Genomic DNA, 18,637 nt, shown 5'->3' with positions numbered 1-18,637 from the left:
ACCCCCGAGTGACCTCCCCAAACACAACGCACCTTTGACGTCCAGGATGATGATGCCCGACTCCTCCACGGCGAGTCGCTTCATGGTGATGCAGAAGTATTTCCCTTGGTCTCGCGGTGTGACGTTTCTGAGAACCAATGTGGCGTTTCCCTCCAGGACAAGATCGGCAAAAAGACTAGTCCTGTTCACGTAGCGGGCCACCGGTGAGTTATGGACCCCCGGAGGCACGAAGCTTGTGTTCCCGTAGCGTGTGCAACTCACTACCGCCTTCTTACGATACCACATGATCCGAGCCCCTTGCCCATCAGAATTGAAGTAACAGGGAAGAATGCACTCGGAAGACGCCAGGCAGGTCATGTTTAACTCTGGTGAATGGTCAAGTATAAAAAAATGTTCACCGTTAGGAAAAAGACATTTATTGATAAATAGCAAACAAGTCAGTCACACGCAGTAACACAAAAACACGTGTCTTTCGTGTATCTAAGAGAAAGATTGGTACTCAGAACGCAGCACACACCCTAATTGTTCTTGGATTTAATTGGAATAATTCCGACCAACATTAGGCCCATACTCACCTTTGGTCCCAGAACAATAGGAAAAGCTCCTCAGAAAAATAGCAAGAGAGCACAAAAAAACACATCCTTGTATAGCCCACGTCATTTTTTGTTATGCTGCATTATGCTGACACTTTCAGTTTTGTGTGGACAAACAGGATCGACCGCTACCTCCATTCAATGTCTTCTCATCTCACGCCAATAACCATTTGACAATCCGATAGAAAGAGACCGGTTCATATTCTACAGTGTGGAACTGCTGGTATCGCCTTACATGTGCAAATCATACATATTCCCATGAATATTGATGTAATGTAGGCCAAATGCTAGAAAAAATGCATTTTTTATGAAAAATTGTCATGTGTGACTATTATTTAATAAATATCGGAAATAATTGTGAACAACATTTAAACAATCCTGGATGTGTTTGATGACCAAGTTCAATTGACTTCAATTTCACGTTATGTGCAAACGTTAGCTACAGGCTAGCTGGCTGAACATTTGGTGATGGAATGCCCCTACTAGCTTAGTATGGCCGTAGGCAGTTAGCGCGTATGTGCACAGAAGGGGCAGTGTGAGTATGAACTTTTTATTTTATATTTTTTATTTACAATATTGATTGCGAACTGCTGCGTTGTGAGTTGTTTGGACACCAATAATTGGAAGAGGAGAAAAAAAAGCCTCTCTATTTTTTTCTTTTTACTTAGGTGGAAGACGCGGAAGTCGTTCTCGCGTTTCCGGTGGCTGCCAAGTGCTGCGAGCTTGTCACACTCTCAGGCGCTCACTGTCGGGACTGCTCTTGTGCTGCACGAGTTGCTCACTTGGTCCAGCACAAATTTGCCGAGCAGCTTCCACTCCGGAGCCTCTGCTCCAGCGTCCTCTGTGGCGACTTCATCAGCCTCAGGACTCCAACATTGGACCCCCAACCCAGTCGCGAGGATGAACCCTCAGTGTGCCCGCTGCGGGAAGGTTGTTTACCCCACAGAGAAAGTCAGCTGCCTGGACAAGGTGGGCACTTTTCCTCCATCACTCGGCTTATTCTTCGAATAAATAGATTTACAGATAGTAACTAATTAAACGCAACAGGACGTTGTTAGTTTTTATTTGCACAGTGCATCATCAGTCCCCCCCCCAAAAAAGTTAAAAAATTCTCAAAATTTCTCTACATAGTTCTCAAATATGTTTTACAAGCTCTAGGTATCTATAAACATGTTGAAATAAATGTTACATATTTATGGATTGGTTAAAGCCATATAAGCAATTTTCTGTACATTAAACTGTTTTAAAATCGAACTGATTAAATAATTGGATATTTAAGTATCATAATATTATGCAGTACATGTATCATACAAACCTTTTCTCTCATGTCTACTTTCTCCCGAATCATAAAAAAAAAACGTTCTTTTGAAGCTTTAAAGCTTTTTGCTCTCTTCTAACTGCTTATGTACTTACAAGTTATCAGCTGATCAAGATTATTAGACAATCCTTAACAACGTGCTGCAGCAGCACACACGCACAGGCCGTTCCACCGAATGGGTTCCATTTGCTTGTTAACTAAACATAAAACAAATCGCGACTTACATGGTGTGTATTTAAAACAAACAGATTAATGCTAACATAACAGGAAACACTGTCGATGGGCTAACTGACGCCATTTATAAGATGGAGGTGTAACTCATGAGTCAGTGGAGACGTGAAGCAACACATATAGACAGACAATATAACAATACTCACAGGCATGTATTCTTTATCCTCTGTGAAGCAAGAACATACTGCCAACGCTATCTGAAAGCCGAGCTGCATAAATGTACAACTCTGCCCCCAGGTGGCCAAGGCGTGAAATATATATATTGAGCGTCACATACATAAATGATGGCGTGCAACGTAATGTCGATAAATTATTAAAACCTCGTCAAGCATCTGCTGCGTGCGGCGTCGGGTGACACAGCAACAGGATCGGGGCGCCGACCGATCCTTTAGCTTGTCCGAATCTCAATCGTAGGGGAGGAAATTGAGTAGTCTTGTAATACCACATAGCACCACCGGAAGTGATAGTGAGTCAGTCAAACTATAAACAAGCTGCTTGTTTGACTCATCAGCTGCTGCTCAGCCTGTTGTCATGACAACAAGCTGAGTTGAGTCTTTATTTGGGTAAAAAAAAAAAAAATGCAACTTTTGCTCCTAACCTTGCAATGGTGTGAATTTTTTCAAAATATGCGTTAGACCTCTATTGGCGCCTGAATCCGATTTTGGCTAGCCCTGCTCAGAAATGTTCTGTGTATGGAGATTGGTACGCACACAGGAAGGGAAAAATTGGAGAAGTAAATGCGTGTTTCTAAACAATGTATGTTTGTGTATGTGTGGATTGGTGGGTGTGTAGAACTGGCACAAAGGCTGCTTCCACTGCGAGGTTTGCAAGATGACCCTCAACATGAAGAACTACAAAGGTTACGACAAGAAGCCCTACTGCAACGCGTGAGTCTGCCCTGCGGCCCGTCACACGTGACGCTAAACGCGACATCACACAAAGCAATCGTGTATGTGACACACACGTGTGACACTTTTTACCATTTGTTCAAGTGTGCATATTACACGCTTTAAGCTATTTCCCCACGTGAGCTTCTCTAACGAGAACTTTTCTGTGTTTCCTCAAAACCATGTTAGCATGTTAGTCTCCCCGCGTACACACAAACAGTCACACTTTGTTTCTTGGCCTTTTCCGGATAATTGTCAACACACCCGCAGACACAGTTGACTCTTTTCATCTCCAGCTGTTTCCTTAAACCCCGCCCACTCAGCATTTGTGATGTTGGAACTTTATTTAGAGCAGCACACAAAGGAGCATCCTGCCACATTGTTTGCACAAGTTGGAGATAGCATCAAAGTGGACATGGAATCAGACAGCCTGGCTTGGGAATTCATGTAACCTATGACGTCATACCTCGAACAATAAATATGACATCACACAATACAGTTGCATGCGTGTGAGCATCTGAGTGTGAGACGTGGCCTACAGCAGCTCCTTGCGAGCGTTGTCGTTTTGTATTTGGCAGCTTCGTTACATTTTGCCACATCGCTAAACATTCGGAACGGGGACACCGATTGTTAACGATACATTTTGGGTGCAGACATTATCCCAAGACATCCTTCACAATTGTGGCCGACACGCCGGAGAACCTGCGACTGAGGCAGCAGAGCCAGCTGCAGAGCCAGGTGCAGTACAAGAAAGATTTTGAGGAGAGCAAAGGTCGAGGCTTCAGCATCGTGTCCGACACGCCCGAGATGCAACGACTGAGACGCACTCAGGAGCACATCAGTAACGTATGTACCAGAGAAAAAAATAGATATAACTGAGGTCATGTGGTTGCACAAGTGTGCACACCCTCCTATAACTGGGGATCAGTTAATTGCCATAATTTGTCCGAGTCGGTTTGTTTGTTTGTGTTTTTATTTATTTATTTATTTATGTAGTTATTTATTTATGTAGAGTTATTTATTTACTAATTGGGTATGTGGCTATGTTCACGATCATATTCAAAATAGATAAAGATCAGCTGTTCTAATTGTATTTTATTGTCACTTTAATGATAGAAAAAGCTTTGAAATTCCTTGTTATGCAATTTTGTTAAATGTCACGGTTATGTGTGGTGTGAAGGTGGATGAATGGATGTGGTGCAATTTTGTCAGTGAGCGCACACACACCCACACACACACACACACACACGCCTTGATTCTCCAATGGGGACAAGATGGAGGCGACGACGACATCATCTGAGATGGAGCATCTGGTAAATTGTAAGTGAACTTTTTTTTTGTCTTCTCATTTCGAATCACACTAATGTAAAAGCAAACGCTTCCTGTCCACATTCGGACTGACACACTCCACTGTGAACTCCGAACTCGCCAGGAAGAGGCGGAAAGAGAGAAGGAGGAGGAAGCAGCGTGGGAGGAGGAGGAGGAGGAGGAGGGCAGAGACTGGTCCAATGTTACGTAAGCGCTGTTTGCGCTCGTACAGATGAAAAAGCACTCTTGATGTTCTGCTCTTACATAATAATCACACGAATAAATCATTCATTCCTGAACGGAAGAATCAAGACGGGATAATTTGGGCCACTTGGACTAACTAACGCGAGGGCACACGCCCGGTTGTCTGTCGTGTGGCGACAGATGGTCACGGGTTCAACGTGGCGTTTTTACCTCAGCTGCCATCTGACGCTCGACGTGGACGCCAGCATACCCGCCGTTCCGGCAGCCGACGAAGCAGTCGGACACTTGCTTTGTTTTCCTGTCGGAAATGTCAAAAGTGGTGCGTTGACTGAGATTCATTTGACCGCGATCACCTCGAAAAAAAAAAAAAAGAAATAGTTGAAGGTGACGCTCCTGATAAATTTAAGTGGAGAGCTAAATGTGGCCCTCATAAGCGATAAGATGTACTCGATGATGTCACGGGTCTGGACCGGCATGAGTCCGAACCCGACTGACCGTGAGCTCAGAGACCCGACGGGAGCTGAAGCTGGACACAGCGCTCACTGAACGGACGAAATTCTGACATCTTCTAAATCTTTTCTCTCTAGAGGGTCCCACCATGGAGGAAGAGAAACCCTCGTCAGCTCCTGAGGTAATTTTCAAGACAGAGCAAGCCGTGAAGAAGGAGATTCGACAAGAAGAAACTTTCCAGGAGACCGTGACCACTTTCACGTCTCAAATTGACACAAACGAACACACGGGCTCGTCTGAACGCGTGTACACTGACGAGACTGCGCAAGCTAAAGCGGAGAGAGAAGACGAGGAGGACGGAGAAGAAGTGGTGCGAAAAGAAGCGAGTGAAGATGACGAACAAGGAGAAGCAAACAGATCCGAGGAGCCTCAGGTGAGAAGACACTCGAAGGCTTTTGCTATAGACCATCGTTTCACACTTTCGATACATGAAGAAAGACCAGCGTTCCGAATATTTTGGTCTCTGTGTGTTTCCAGGCCTCAAGTGGTGGCCGCCCGGTTCTTCCTGACCCGGCGTTCAACAGGAGATGCAGCCTGCTGGCCAGTGAGGTGAGCTCCTCCCACAATCTTATCTTCACATAAAAACCCTTTCTTTAAAAAAAAATAAATATATATATATATATATATATTTATTTTTGTATTTTATGTTTTATATATATTTATATTTATTATTTGTTTATTTATTCAATTTAGTTAGTTCTTTTTTTTCTTTTCCTTTTTTTTTCTTTTTTATTATCATTTATTATTGAAATTACTTATTTTACACAGACTACAGAGATACCACCATTTTTTTTTTTACAATGTATTAAAAATCGTATGTATTTTTCCTGAATTAGAATTTTTTTAGTTTGTGTATTCATTTTTATCCATTCATATCATTCAATTATTGCTAATAGCCGTGAAAATCGCAGAGTGTTGGCGTCATCTTCTTAACAGACATGACGAGATATGCTTAAGGCATTAAAAAGCAGGCCTGAGCTGAATCCAGCGTCGCCGTTGGCAGCCGTCCCTCAAAAGATCCCGCGTGAGTCCATCAAAACGATTGGCATCACACCCAATTTTTCGCTGCTACGTGGGAGGGCGACACGTTCCCGCTGACTCATCGGCCGCTTACTGAAATCCTCTCGACTCGCTCGAGCCGCTTGGACTCGGCCGTGAGTCATCACGCCGCCAGGAGGCGAGCGCTTTCTAAATTTAACGCCGCTCCGAGCCGCCGGCTGACTTCAAAAGCTTCCATGTTCCGACCCAAAGTTCTCAAATTCCGAGCTAATGCTTGCTCTACCGATCGGAGCTTTACCGTTGCCACGGCGACGTTAATCTTTGCAAAGCTTAGCCTCTGGAAGGAGGAAATAACTTGAATAACTTGGGTGGCAAAGTGGTTAGCACGTTAGCGCTTAACTTCCTCCCACGTGTCAAAATGGACGGATCACATTTCTAGCATCTTCCCAGGTGAAGTACAAGGAGGACTTTGAGAAGATGAAGGGTCAGAGTCTCTTCGTCCCTGCCGCCGAGCTCATTCACGCCAAGAACATCAGCGCCGTGGTGTCCGAGGTGTGTTCCCGTTTCGAACACCAGCGAGGACCGGACCGCCGTGAGCTCGCTAAACGTCTCGCTTGTCGTGTTCAGTCCAAATATAAGCAGGAGGGCAAGGAGGAGGCGTCCTTGTCCCTCTACTCGCTGCTTCCAGACACGCCGCAGATCCAACGGGCCAAGGAAGTAACCCAGCTGCAGAGCGAGGTAGCTACGTCACAATAGAACCGGTACCAAGGCTACAAATTCTGTTTATTTTTTTCAGGTTAAATACAAAGAAAACATGAAGACGTCTTCCTCACTGTATTCTCTCATGCCAGAAACCAATGACACTCACTTTGTCAAAGAACTCACCGACTTACTCAGCCAGGTAAGAGACGGACGGACGGACGGATGGACGGATGCACATGACATTGTCCCTCCGTCCCTCTCAGAACAAATACAAGGAGGAGGTGAAGAAGGAACTGAGCAGTACTTTGTACTCTCAACTCCCCGAGACCAGCGAGATGCATCTGGCCAAAAGCGTCCACGAGTTTCAGAGTGACGTGCGAGCTTTTTCGTTTCGTCCGCCTTCACCCGGCGAGATCTTGACATCCTCTGTCGTCCCGGTCTCGTAGAAAAAGTACACGGAAGACGGCAAGAGAAAAGCCTCCGTCTCGCTCTACTCCCGGCTGGCCGATACGCCCGAAATCCAACACGCGTTGGAGATGTCGCAGCTGCAAAGTGATGTAATTGACCTCCACACGCTTCAAGGTCACCTAAACGAGTGCGTGACCTCGTCACCGTCTCGCTTCTCTCAGGTGAATTATCGACCCAAGGTGTTGGTGAAAGGAGCTCCGTCGTCTCTCTACTCTCAGCTGACCGACACCATGGAGATCCAGTTTGCCAGGGAGATGACCGAGTTGCAAAGCCAGGTGCCGTCACGCAGTTTCACTTCCAAGTTCATTTCCAAAATCATCCCGGCGTCTTTATCCTTTCGTCAGCTCAAGTACCAGGAAGACGGCAAGAAGAGGCGGAGTCAGACGTCGTACTCCAAGCTGCCGCGCACCATGCAAACCGAGTTTGCAAAGACCGTCGGCGACTTGCAGAGTGAGGTACGACCTTCTTTCTTCTCGTGCTCCTCGTCCGTCTATCCTGGCTCAAAATATCTGCGAGGCTTCCTTCACCAAATTCATTCAAAGATCATCTCGCCACCAGCGTCGCTACAAACAAGTGGGCCAGAACTCGTCCTCCTACTCGCTTCTGCCGCAGACGCTGGAGACGCTCCACGCCAAGGACGCATCCCACCTTGCCAGCGAGGTAAAAAAAAAAAAAAGCCACTTTAGTTTCGATGAGGGATGAAAGTTCATGATGAAGGTTCTTGTCTGCGTCGTTCAGGTGAAGTACAAAGAGGACGGCAGGAAGGAGATGAGTGTCAATTTGTACTCGCTGATGCCTGAAACCATCCACACGCGACGCGCCAAAGAGATCGCAGACCTCCAGAGTCAGGTAGGTAGGTAGGTAGGTAGGTAGGTAGGTAGGAAGGAAGGAAGGAAGGAAGGAAGGAAGGAAGGAAGGAAGGAAGGAAGGAAGGAAGGAAGGAAGGAAGGAAGGAAGGAAGGAAGGAAGGAAGGAAGGAAGGAAGGAAGGAAGGAAGGAAGGAAGGAAGGAAGGAAGGAAGGAAGGAAGGAAGGAAGGATAGTTGGTGGGAAGGTTCTTGAAGGCAATTGTAGATGCTTTGCTGTCAGCTCTTTCCTGTCAGAACCTTGACTTGGGAATTTCCTCAACTGGGTCATAGTTGCTATGGCAACCACACAATGAAGCTGCAAGTGTGGGTGAGTCAGTGTTCGCGTACACACACGTGTGTGTGTGTGTGTGTGTGTTGGTGTGTGGCAGGTCAAGTACAAAGCAGGCGCTCAGCAGCAGATGCAGAGCAGCTTGTACCATCAGCTCCCAGAAACTCCCGAGACTCACCTGGCCAAGCAAATGTCCCAACTGCAGAGCGAGGTACCGCCAGAGCAACATTTTTACTGTTTGAAAGAATTGTCCCAAGATGGTGGCAAAGCACTACTTTGTTCCAAACGAAGCTCCTCAATTGACTTTGAATGTTACAGAGTAAGTACAAGTCGGCGGGTGAGCAGGAGCTTCGCAGCTCTCTGTACTCTGCCCTGCCCGTCACCATGGAGACGCAGCGCGCTAAAGACGCCGCAGAGCTGCTAAGCGAGGTAACCTGACGCCGGCCCCGCCCCGCCCCACCTTCATGACCAAAGTTGCCTCGTGGTTTTGCCAGCTCAAGTACAAGGAGAGCGGCAAGAAGGAGATGCCCGCCTGCCTCTACGCCACCTTAGCTGACACCTCCCAAACCGCCTTCAACAGAGACATGACGGACATGCAGAGCGAGGTGAAGCAAAACTTTCGCACCTTCAACCGCTTTGGATTCATATCCCATCGTGTCCTTCAGATCAAGTACAAGGAGGACGGGAAGAGGACCCTCTCGCAGAGTTTCTACTCTCAGCTAGCGCAAACGCCCGAGACTCAGTTCGCTAAAAGTGTCGCAGAGCTGCAGAGCGAGGTCAGATTAGTTCCAAGCGTTCCCTACCCAGCTCTCGATTGTCATACAATCATCTCCTCTGCAGGTTAAGTACAAGGAGGAGGCTCAGAAGCAGATGTCGTCCTCGCTCTTCTCCAGCTTACCTCATACGCTCCAGACTCAGCGGGCCAAGGAGCTCACGGAGCTTCAGAGTCAGGTGACCTCACGCCGCTCCTGTCCTCTCTGGACGTTGATGTCAAAGCTGAATTTCCGTCCAGGTGAGATACAAGGAGTGCCACAAGGATGCGTCCTCAGCCCTCTATCGCTTCCTCCCGGAGACGCCAGAGACGCAGTTAGCTAAACACGTGTCGGAGATCCAAAGCGAGGTCAGCCCCCCCCCCCCTATCCGCGTTTTCTTCTTCCTTCAGCTTTGTGACGTTTGCTAGCGTTGCAGGCAAACTACAAGCGAGATAAAGAGGACATGTCCGTCTCCTTGTACTCTTTGATGCCACAAACGCCCGACGTTCAATTCGCTAAAGACATGGCCGACACGCACAGCCAGGTAAGCGCAAACGCACCCTCGACGGGTTCCTTGATAAGTTTCAGCTAACTCAGTGCCAAGTCCTAAAAAAGTTGAGGGTTAAAATATCAGCCAATAGGAAGCCAGTATGATAAGATGTGTGTGTGTGTCTGTGTGTGTGTTTTAGGCCAAGTACAAGCATGAGGCCAAGCAGCAGGCGGCAACGTCTTTGTACGCCCAACTGCCCGAAACGCTGGAGACCAAACACGCCAAAGAAGCCAGCGCACTGCAGAGTGAAGTCAGTCCTGCTTTTTTTTTTTTTTCCCGTCCACTCCATTTTTTTTTTTTGCCTTCAAACCAGCGTGCCGTTTTTATTTTTTGTCCCGGTCCAGAAAGCATACAAAGCCGAGGGCAAGAAGCAGATGACGTCGTCGCTCTACTCTCAGCTTCCCGACACCCCGCAGACGCAGTTGGCCCGAGAGGTGGCGCTGATCCAGAGCGAGGTACCAACTCATCTTGATATCAAAGACTTTTAAAGCGGACCAGACTTTTTTGTTTGTTCAGAACAAATACAAAGAGAGCGGCAAAATGGCACAAAGCGTCAGCTTCTACTCGCAGCTCCCAGAAACTAACGACATCCTGTTTGCCAAAAGCGTATCCGAGATCCAAAGTGAGGTATTGGATCTTCTAAGACCACAACCGGATCTGTTCCCAACCCGGACCCTGATTTCATCTGCTGCGTTTCAGAACAAGTACAAGGAGGCGGGTCGGAGGCAAGCGCCCGACTGTCTCTACTCCAAGTTGCCCGACACTTTGGAGATTCGACACGCTCGAGATGTGTCACAGCTGAGGAGTCAGGTCGGCGCTGAGTCAGCCAGAACCAGCCAGCCAGTCCAAAACTAAATTCTTCTGCTGTCTTTTTTTTTAGGTGGCCTACAAGCAGGATACCAGCAAGACGTACTATCACCAAATGCCTCAAACTACACACACGGAGTTGGCCAAACATCTCAACCACTTATACAGTCAGGTGATCAACACATACAAACACACACACGCGCACACACACATGCTAAAAAGTGAGCTCTTGGTCTGCAGGTGAAGTACAAAGAAGACGGGAAGAAAGAGATGAGTAAGAACTTGTACTCGCTCCTTCCCGAGACATCGGAAACGCACTTTGCCAAACAGATGTCGGAGTTACACAGCCAGGTGAGGACCCTGAACGCACCACATGCAAGCTGAAACCACCGTCGGTATAACAAATATTACGCGTCTCTCGTGTCGCTATGTTTGCAGAGCAAGTACCAGAAGGACAAAGAAGATCTGTGCAATTCTTTGTTCTCCGTCCTGCCCGAAACTCTAAACACTCGCTTCGTGAAGGACATGGCGGAAACTCACAGCCAGGTTCGAAAACTCAACCGGTTTGTAGACGCTAGCTAGCAGCACCTCCTGACAAATCAGCCACACTGATCTATTCTGGTCGCTTTATCAGCGCCGCAAGATTCCTCGTCCCACCAAAGAATGTCACGGCGTGTCACGTGACCCTCGGGGCGCCGTTTATGGAAATGTTAGGCCCTGAATATTTTCTGTTCTTCATGTGTGCACGCGCAGGTGAAATACAAGGAGGCGGGGAAAAAAGAAGCTAGCAGCGCTCTGTACCATCAGATGCCCGAAACGGCCGAGACGCTTCATGTGAAAGAAATTTCAGAGCTGCAGAGTCAAGTAAGCACTCACAAACACACGATGAACACAAAAATTAAATTAAATAAATAAATAAAATATTAATAATCTGCCAGATCAAGTACAAGCAGAGTGGCAAGGAAGTGATGACGACCAGCCTGTATGCTCAGCTGCCGCAGACGTCCGAGACGCAGCTCGCCGCCAGGATGGCGGAGCTGTTGAGCAAGGTGAGCGCAGATGATTACACATTTTGGAAGAAATTGATCATGAAAAGTTATGTCCAAAGAAGAGCTTCGGGCACAACTTGCGGTCTCTTTGCAGTTTAAGTATAAGCAGGAGAGCATCAAGAGCCTCGGTCGCAGCGTTTACAGTCAGCTGCCAGACACCGCCGAGACGCGGCTGGCCAAGGCGCTCGCCCACCTCCACAGCCAGGTGAGAAAAGGTTTTGTTTCTTTCCCAAAAATCATGCTCGGACTCCGTTTTGAAGTAAGCTGAAGAGTTTGGTGTCGTCTTATAGCATATTCTCTCCAGTACACGTCCTTCAAAAATGTGTCAGCAGCATGCTAAATGCTTATCTTCTCTACAGACCAAATACAAGGAAGCCGGCAGGAAGGCGTCGGCCATCAGCCTCTACCACCACCTGCCTGAGACCCTGGAGACTGTACATGCCAAAGAGGCCACGCGGCTGCAGAGTCAGGTGGCTCACCTCTTCTCTCTTCCGCTAACATGGCAGTTCAGATGATGGACAACATGTGATGTTGATTTCTCCAGGTCCAGTACAAGGTGGACGCTTTGAGGACACAAGGCACCAGTCTGTACTCGCAGCTGCCCTACACTCAGGAGACCAAATTTGCCAAAGCAGTCATGGAACTTCAGAGTGAGGTGCTCACATACAAAAGCCAGCCAATGAACACACCAAGAAGGAACGCAATTTGATGTTCAGAATGTGTATGTTAGAATAAATACAAAGCGAGAGGTCGGGAGGAGAGCGGCAGCTGCGTCTTCCACAAGATGGCCGACACCAATCAAACGGAATTCGTCAAGCGCTTGACCGACATTCAAAGTCAGGTGAGTCATCGAGAGTTACCGAAAGTTGTTGCTCCTCAAACCATTCATGGCTTGTGTTTTCAGAGCAAGTACCAAAAGGACAAAGCCGATCTGCCTGCGTCGTTGTTCTCCTCGCTGCCCGAGACTCCGGACACTCGTTTTGTGAAGGACGTGACGGATATGTTCAGCCAGGTGACTTGACGATCAGCTTCAGCCCGGCCGCCACGTCGTGTTGACGTTGTTGGGTCGTTTTGGTCAGATTAAGTACAAAGACGCCAGTAAGAAGGAGATGGGCAAGAGTTTGTACTCGCTGCTGCCTCAAACCAAAGACACTCAACACGCCAAAGAGCAGAGTCAGCTACACAGTCAGGTAACGCGCTAAGCCGCGGTTTACAATTCGTCTTGAAAAGTACGCGTGTACGTATTGCAGAAGTTGTACAAGGAATACGGCAAGAAGGAAGCCGCCAGCGCTTTGTACGCTCAAATGCCTCAAACCATCGAAACGGTCTTCGCCAAAGAGCTCAGCAAGACGCAGAGCGACGTGAGTGCTAGCGTGCCAATGCTAACGACGCGTTAACGCAACACGTGATCGCAGCGATGCTGTTTGGATTTCTCACTGTGTAGAAGTTCTACAAGGAGAAGTACAATCACGAGAAAGGAAAATCGGATTACGCCAACATGAAGACGTTGCCGGAGGTGGAGCACGCTATGGAGGTCAACAAGAAGCAGAGCGACGTAAGCGGCGACACGTACGCCAAACGCCGCGCTGTTGACCACTTAGTGACCGTATGCCGCCGATCTCAGATCAACTACAGAAAGGGAAAAGAGGAGCTTCACCACTACAGCACAGCGCCCGACAGAGCGGATATCGTCAGCGCCACCAACGCAGCCAAATTGGCCAGCCAAGTCAGTCTGTGTGCATGTGCGTGTGTGTGTGTGTGTGTGTGCGTGCGAACCCACCCACTGTCACTTTAACGACTTTCATCTCCATGACAACAATTGGGCAAATTCTAGAAAATGTTTATGTAAATATGTGTGCGCGTGAGTCAGTTGTGTGTTTGTGTCCAGTGTGCGTGAACTCACAGCCATCTCCATTTTCATCTCTATGACAACAGTTTGATGAATTATACACGATATTCTGTTAACACCGAACAGTTTGTGTGTGTGTGTGTGTGTGTGTGTGTGTGTGTGTGTGTGTGTGTGTGTGTGTGTGTGTGTGTGTGTTTTACATAATCCAAACGGCGATCTGTATATTTTATGTATGCACATAATTTGTGTGCGTTTGGCGCCCCCAGGTGGCTTATAAGAGCGATGCCAAGCATCTGGTTGTTAGTGACGCTTCTCTCCTAACGCGCACGGATATCCATCATGCCAAGGAAGTGTCCAAACTGGCCAGCCAGGTAACACATATACACACACACACACACACACACACACACACACAAATGATCATTTTCTCCAATTTACCACCACGCAGGTGATGTATAAGCAGGTGCACGGGCGACCCTGCTACAACCCGCTGGATTGCGTGTCCTTCAAACACACACAAGCTGCCACGGCACTCGCCAGCCAGGTGAGATGTGAACTCGCGGCTTGTAACCGTGGAAACGTTTATCAAGCAAATAGGATGGAGGAGGAAGCACGTTGGATGAAAAAGCTGGAGAAACAGGGCAGCACACGTTTGGTCTATGCTCCGCCCACGCGCACACACACAGCCAGCCAGCAGGGGGAGCGCTCCAGTTTCAAACCTTACATAATAGTCTGTTGTGTGGCTTTGGGCTGCTCCTTGGAAAAACCTTCAGAATATCATCAAAGTTCTTTTTGTTGTTGCCGTTGAGCAGGTGAAGTATAAAAGCAACCGAAACCAGAAAGTGGAAGGTTCTTCTGACCTGCCCAACCTCCTGCAGCTGGAACATGTGCTGCATGCTAGCAAACTGCAGAGTAACGTAAGCACACGTGGATCACAAATAGACTTCGCTACGACTACATGTTCACGCTACGTGTGTGTGTGGCATCAGGTGGAGTACAAGAAGAAGCACGAGCAGAACAAAACTCAGTACCACCTCGCTTTAGACACGGCTGACCAGCGCCACCATAAGGAGAACGCAGTGCTGCACAGTCAGGTCCCATGCGCGCACACCAACACACACACACACACACACACACACAGCCCCCTCAAAGCCCCTCACTCATATTTTTGCTCGCAGGTGAAGTACCGCGAGGAATATGAAAAGAACAAAGGTCGCACAAGTGTGGAGTTTGCCGAAACGCAAACATACAAAGTCCAGAAGGAGGCGCAAAAGATGCAAAGCCAGGTTAGTGCGATAAACCGTCGCACAAAAAGTTCAGGATGTGTAGCCGTGTGCGTTTTTCAGAGGGAATACAAGCGCGACTACGAAGAGCACGTGAAAGGCAAATCCTTGGTGGAGATCGAGCAGACGCCGGAATATCTGACGGCTCGTCAGGCCACCAACCTCCTCAATGAGGTACACACACACACACACACATTTCACTTATTAGCAATTAATAGAAAAGTGTCCTTGTAGAAGGAGTACAGGAAGGACCTGGAGCAGGAAGTGAAGGGGCGGGGCTTATCAGGGCTGGGCCTGGAGGACACGCCCGAGCTCCTTCGAGTCAGACAGGCCAATCGGATCCTAAACCAGAAGGAGTACCGCAGAGACCTGGACACGGAGGTGCTGGGCAAAGGGATGCAGCTCAGCGCCGACGTCCTGGAGATCCGACGGGCCAAGAGAGCATCTGAAATCCAGAGTCAGGTGAGCCCATGTCGCCCGTCTTCAGGGAACGCACGTCACGCTCTGCGTATGCGTGTCGCAGACATCCTACAAACAGACGGAGCACCTCAGGGAGAACTCGTACGGGAGCATCACCGACACCCCGGAACTTGTGCACGCCTCTTACCTCAAAGATGTCTACAGTCAGGTGAGCGCTAGCTAGCTGACGAGCTAGCTATTTGTCCATCTCTCCGTCTGTCTATCAATCTGTCTATCATTCCAGAGAAAATACAAAGACGAAGCGGAGCGATTACGCGGTCGCTACAGTGCGCCGTCGCTCACTCCAGAGATGGAGCGGGTGAAAGCCAATCAACGGCACATCAGCTCGGTGAGATCACGCGACGTGTCTCGCTAACCTTCGTCCTCCATTCCACGCTGCTACTCTTGTGTCATTTCCACTCAGCGCTCTCAAACGATTCCAGAATATTGAAATGACGTTAACTTGGATGGGCAATCGTGACTCTCTGTCGCCCCCTAGATGCATTACTGCTGGGACTCCAAGCTCATGAGAGGTCTCATGTCCTCTGTTACTGAGACGCCAGAGATCGTCCTCGCCAGAGAGAACGCCAAGAAGATCAGTGATGTACACACACACACATAAGCATACACACACATTTTACAAGCTTGAGAACCAGCAACAATGTGCCTTCAGGTGCAGTACAGAGAAGAAGTGGGCTGCGGGACCGCCGTCGTGGAGACGCCTGAGATAAAAAGAGTCCGGCGCAACCAGGAGAACATCAGCTCAGTGAGCATGCACACACATGCATAAACCTTTTATGTCTACGACACAATATGTGTGCGTGTGTGTGTGTACAGGTAAAGTACCAGCGTGGGCTGCAGGAGGTGCGGGGGCACAGCTGCACTGAGCTGGACACCCCCGAGTACAGGCGGGTCAGGAGGTCTCAGGATTCGGTTTCCATGGTAGCGGCCTGTCCGTCGCGGCTAACAGGACACCGCGTGTGGCAGCGTGACACTCGTACTAACTGACGCCCACGGACCACATCAGGATGAGTGGGTGTGGGTGTGTCTGTCTGTCTGTGTGTGTGTGTGTGTGTGTGTGTGTGTGTGTGTGTGTGTGTGTGTGTGTGTGTGTGTGTCTGTGTGTCTGTGTGTCTGTGTGTGTGAGGGAAAGAGAGCAAGCAAGCTTGTGTGTGTGTGATTAATAAAGATTTTAAAACCGGTGTGCTTCTTTAATTTGCTCACTGACAAAATGCACCATTGGTGTGTGTGTGAGAACAAATTTGAACAGATTTTTTTTTATCACTTTTCTTGGTATTAACATATTAATAATTTAATTTTCATTTTTTTTTTAAATGTTATATTTTTGATGTGACCATTGCTGGCCTTGATGTATTTTCTTTTGTGCTCAACCATGCAGGCCAAGTACCATGAGGACTTTGAACGCGCCCGCGGTCGAGGTTGCACGCCAGGCATGGACGAGCCTGGCATGGAGCGCTACCAGCGAGCCAATAACATGATGACCGACGCAGCCCCCAATCAGATGATGGACACGGACAGACGGCCCGGCGGCATCATCGTAGGTCAGCAAGCGCTCATTTTTAAAGGGCAAATATCTTGCCCATGTATTTGGATATATATTGGTATATTTTTTGCCATCGCTCTCAGTGGTGGTTCAGTGTCATTCCCGTCATCTCTTAAGACCTGAAGGTGTGGAGAACAGACCCTGGCTCTATTTTTGACTTTGACCCTTTGGAGGATGACATCCAGTCCAAGAGCCTTCGCAGGATGTCTGGTAGAACACGGCCCAAAACTTCCACAATCCCCCACTGACAACTAAAAGAAAACCTCACACTTGTGTTTTGGTCTTCTTCTAAAAACAATCAGCATCTCCCCTACCACAGAAGAAAACTTACAAACCTCCCTCGTGCTGCCTGTAAAAAACTAATCATCACCTCCAAGCAGTTTTTGTCATGTCAGGAGATGACATCCATTTTATGTCCATCATTGACTATTGTCTACTTCTTGTGTTTACACGCCGGATGGTGCCCTCTGCTGTCAGAACGGGCAGAGCGCAGGCTGAGCAGGCCTCAGTCCCGGCAGTCACAGAGCTCGCTGACCTCTGACCTCTGGGAGCGCAGCAGTAGCTGCGACACGCCGGGTACATATCCAGTGTGTGCGTGTATGTGAGCGACGCTCTAATCACGCTATCACGCGATTGGTTGGACGGAAAGGTCGACACACTTTGAAATTGACACTTCAACCCCTTTCACACTGAACGGCTAGAAATCGAATTAAAAAAACGGGCCGGGTCATTTGCAAATAAAATAACAGACATATTAATAAGTACTGTCGTGTTAGATGTCCGATGTTCATTTTGTTTTCACTTGTCAATTATTTTATTGGTTCTTTTATCACAATTTGTTTGTGATAAAAGAACCAGTAAAATAATACTGTCATGTGTTGCAGCTCCGGTGCTTCCTGGAGCCTACCACCAGGGGGTGCACATGCAGCCGCAATCTCAGTATCATGGCTACATGCATCAAACCAGCATGTCGTCGGTCAGATCCGTCACCTCGCCGCCACACTCATCCACCATGGTGAGTGCGCTCCCCACAGGCTTCCATGTGTCACTGCACACCATGAGATTTAGATAAGATTTTCACAATGGCAATGCAATAATGTTACAAACGTGTGTTCAATGTGCAGCGTGTTTACCGCGCGCTGTACGACTACGCGGCGCAGGACCACGATGAAGTCTCCTTTAGGGACGGTGACGTCATTGTCAACGCTCAGCCCATCGACGAGGGCTGGATGTACGGCACCGTGCAGCGCACCGGGAAGTCCGGAATGTTGCCCGCCAACTACGTGGAATGTTGCAACTAGAAGGGGGATACGTGTGGTTTTGCGCGAGTGTGTGTTTATCCTTGTCCCCCCCACACTCTTCATCTACATTATCACTTGATCACTTAACATTTTTTGAACGTCTGTTTTTGTGTTTTGTATGTTTGATTTCACAACTGCTGTGGAAAGAAATCTTTGTGAATTATTTAATAGATGTCGGCCATTTTTTTTAGTTGAGGTTTGTTTCCACATACTCTTGATCGTAGATTCAACTTTAATCGCATGTTGTTTCTCACCACTATGTATTGCCGTGCCTCATATGGCATAAACACACGTGCACATGGTTACATCAAAAAAATAAAACAGCATTTGTCAGCACAAATATGTCTTCAGTCTCTGAATAGAATCTAATGGGGTGGCGGGGAACAACCCTTCAAAAAAATCTTAAACATAAAAAATTGTTGAAGTCAAAAAACATCCTTGACGGTGCAAATCTGCGGGTACCATTTGCGCGATCGTGTAAAATAGTGCGCTTGGGTAAAAAAAAAAAAAATGCACGTATTTATCGCTCATCAGTCATTGGGCTGTAGCTCCGCTAGATGGTGGCAGCGCGTTTACATGCTATTTTGCTTGCCTCATACCAAAAGAGAAGAAGAATGACCGCAACCGCTGTCAGTTAGTGATGTGCATTCCAGTTCTTTGAAGTGAA

General features: G+C 48.0%; 3 protein-coding genes across 6 annotated transcripts; all 3 read left to right on the top strand.

Moving 5' to 3' along the window:
- The first annotated feature begins 1,294 nt into the window (after positions 1–1,294).
- Positions 1,295–4,713, top strand: LOC147041552 (LIM zinc-binding domain-containing Nebulette-like). Of its 2 annotated transcripts, XM_085938943.1 has the most exons (4): positions 1,295–1,562; positions 2,935–3,029; positions 3,683–3,875; positions 4,210–4,713. In XM_085938943.1, the coding sequence occupies exons 1-4, from the start codon at positions 1,494–1,496 to the stop codon at positions 4,327–4,329; spliced, it is 477 nt and encodes a 158-aa protein (XP_085795069.1). In that variant the 5' UTR covers positions 1,295–1,493; the 3' UTR covers positions 4,330–4,713. The 2 variants fall into 2 exon arrangements, with proteins under 2 accessions (XP_085795069.1, XP_085795070.1); XM_085938944.1 differs by lacking the exon at positions 4,210–4,713 and having other exon boundaries at positions 1,297–1,562; positions 3,683–4,201.
- Positions 4,330–16,116, top strand: LOC147041551 (uncharacterized). The gene is made up of 50 exons (XM_085938936.1): positions 4,330–4,349; positions 4,462–4,544; positions 5,129–5,424; positions 5,529–5,600; positions 6,501–6,602; positions 6,678–6,788; positions 6,847–6,951; positions 7,016–7,126; positions 7,199–7,309; positions 7,382–7,495; positions 7,565–7,675; positions 7,779–7,880; positions 7,959–8,069; positions 8,457–8,567; positions 8,675–8,785; positions 8,851–8,961; positions 9,022–9,132; positions 9,197–9,307; positions 9,369–9,476; positions 9,545–9,652; positions 9,798–9,908; positions 10,003–10,113; positions 10,175–10,285; positions 10,358–10,468; positions 10,539–10,637; positions 10,706–10,816; positions 10,904–11,011; positions 11,219–11,329; positions 11,404–11,514; positions 11,609–11,719; positions 11,874–11,984; positions 12,059–12,169; positions 12,245–12,355; positions 12,419–12,526; positions 12,594–12,704; positions 12,765–12,875; positions 12,959–13,069; positions 13,139–13,240; positions 13,630–13,734; positions 13,812–13,907; positions 14,176–14,280; positions 14,353–14,457; positions 14,542–14,649; positions 14,710–14,820; positions 14,881–15,108; positions 15,170–15,274; positions 15,350–15,454; positions 15,605–15,709; positions 15,779–15,871; positions 15,943–16,116. The coding sequence occupies exons 2-50, from the start codon at positions 4,538–4,540 to the stop codon at positions 16,111–16,113; spliced, it is 5,532 nt and encodes a 1,843-aa protein (XP_085795062.1). The 5' UTR covers positions 4,330–4,349; positions 4,462–4,537; the 3' UTR covers positions 16,114–16,116.
- LOC147041550 (LIM zinc-binding domain-containing Nebulette-like) lies at positions 15,990–18,301 on the top strand. Of its 3 annotated transcripts, XM_085938941.1 has the most exons (5): positions 15,990–16,137; positions 16,505–16,667; positions 17,147–17,245; positions 17,554–17,684; positions 17,794–18,301. In XM_085938941.1, exons 2-5 carry the CDS (start codon positions 16,559–16,561, stop codon positions 17,968–17,970), a joined length of 516 nt encoding a protein of 171 aa, XP_085795067.1. In that variant the 5' UTR covers positions 15,990–16,137; positions 16,505–16,558; the 3' UTR covers positions 17,971–18,301. The 3 variants fall into 3 exon arrangements, with proteins under 3 accessions (XP_085795067.1, XP_085795066.1, XP_085795068.1); XM_085938940.1 differs by lacking the exon at positions 15,990–16,137 and having other exon boundaries at positions 16,138–16,667; XM_085938942.1 differs by lacking the exons at positions 15,990–16,137; positions 17,147–17,245 and having other exon boundaries at positions 16,146–16,667.
- Positions 18,302–18,637: the final 336 nt, after the last annotated feature.

The sequence above is a fragment of the Syngnathus leptorhynchus genome, chromosome 19, assembly GCF_054491065.1.
Source record: "Syngnathus leptorhynchus isolate UIUO chromosome 19, UIUO_Slep, whole genome shotgun sequence".
Lineage (NCBI taxonomy): Eukaryota > Metazoa > Chordata > Actinopteri > Syngnathiformes > Syngnathidae > Syngnathus > Syngnathus leptorhynchus.
Note: the sequence above shows the minus strand (reverse complement) of the source record. Positions and strands in the feature narration are given on the sequence as shown.

Bases quoted from the DNA above. Each gene is read 5' to 3' on its own strand.
- LOC147041552 (XM_085938943.1), top strand. From the start codon at position 1,494: ATGAACCCTCAGTGTGCCCGCTGCGGGAAGGTTGTTTACCCCACAGAG. The intron at 3,030-3,682 runs GTGAGTCTGCCC...TTTTGGGTGCAG, and splicing joins AAGAAGCCCTACTGCAACGC to ACATTATCCCAAGACATCCT. The intron at 3,876-4,209 runs GTATGTACCAGA...TGTGGTGTGAAG, and splicing joins CTCAGGAGCACATCAGTAAC to GTGGATGAATGGATGTGGTG.
- LOC147041551 (XM_085938936.1), top strand. The intron at 9,477-9,544 runs GTCAGCCCCCCC...CTAGCGTTGCAG, and splicing joins TGTCGGAGATCCAAAGCGAG to GCAAACTACAAGCGAGATAA. The intron at 13,070-13,138 runs GTAAGCGGCGAC...CGCCGATCTCAG, and splicing joins TCAACAAGAAGCAGAGCGAC to ATCAACTACAGAAAGGGAAA.
- LOC147041550 (XM_085938940.1), top strand. From the start codon at position 16,475: ATGTATTTTCTTTTGTGCTCAACCATGCAGGCCAAGTACCATGAGGAC. The intron at 16,668-17,146 runs GTCAGCAAGCGC...CTCTGCTGTCAG, and splicing joins GCCCGGCGGCATCATCGTAG to AACGGGCAGAGCGCAGGCTG. The intron at 17,685-17,793 runs GTGAGTGCGCTC...TTCAATGTGCAG, and splicing joins CGCCACACTCATCCACCATG to CGTGTTTACCGCGCGCTGTA.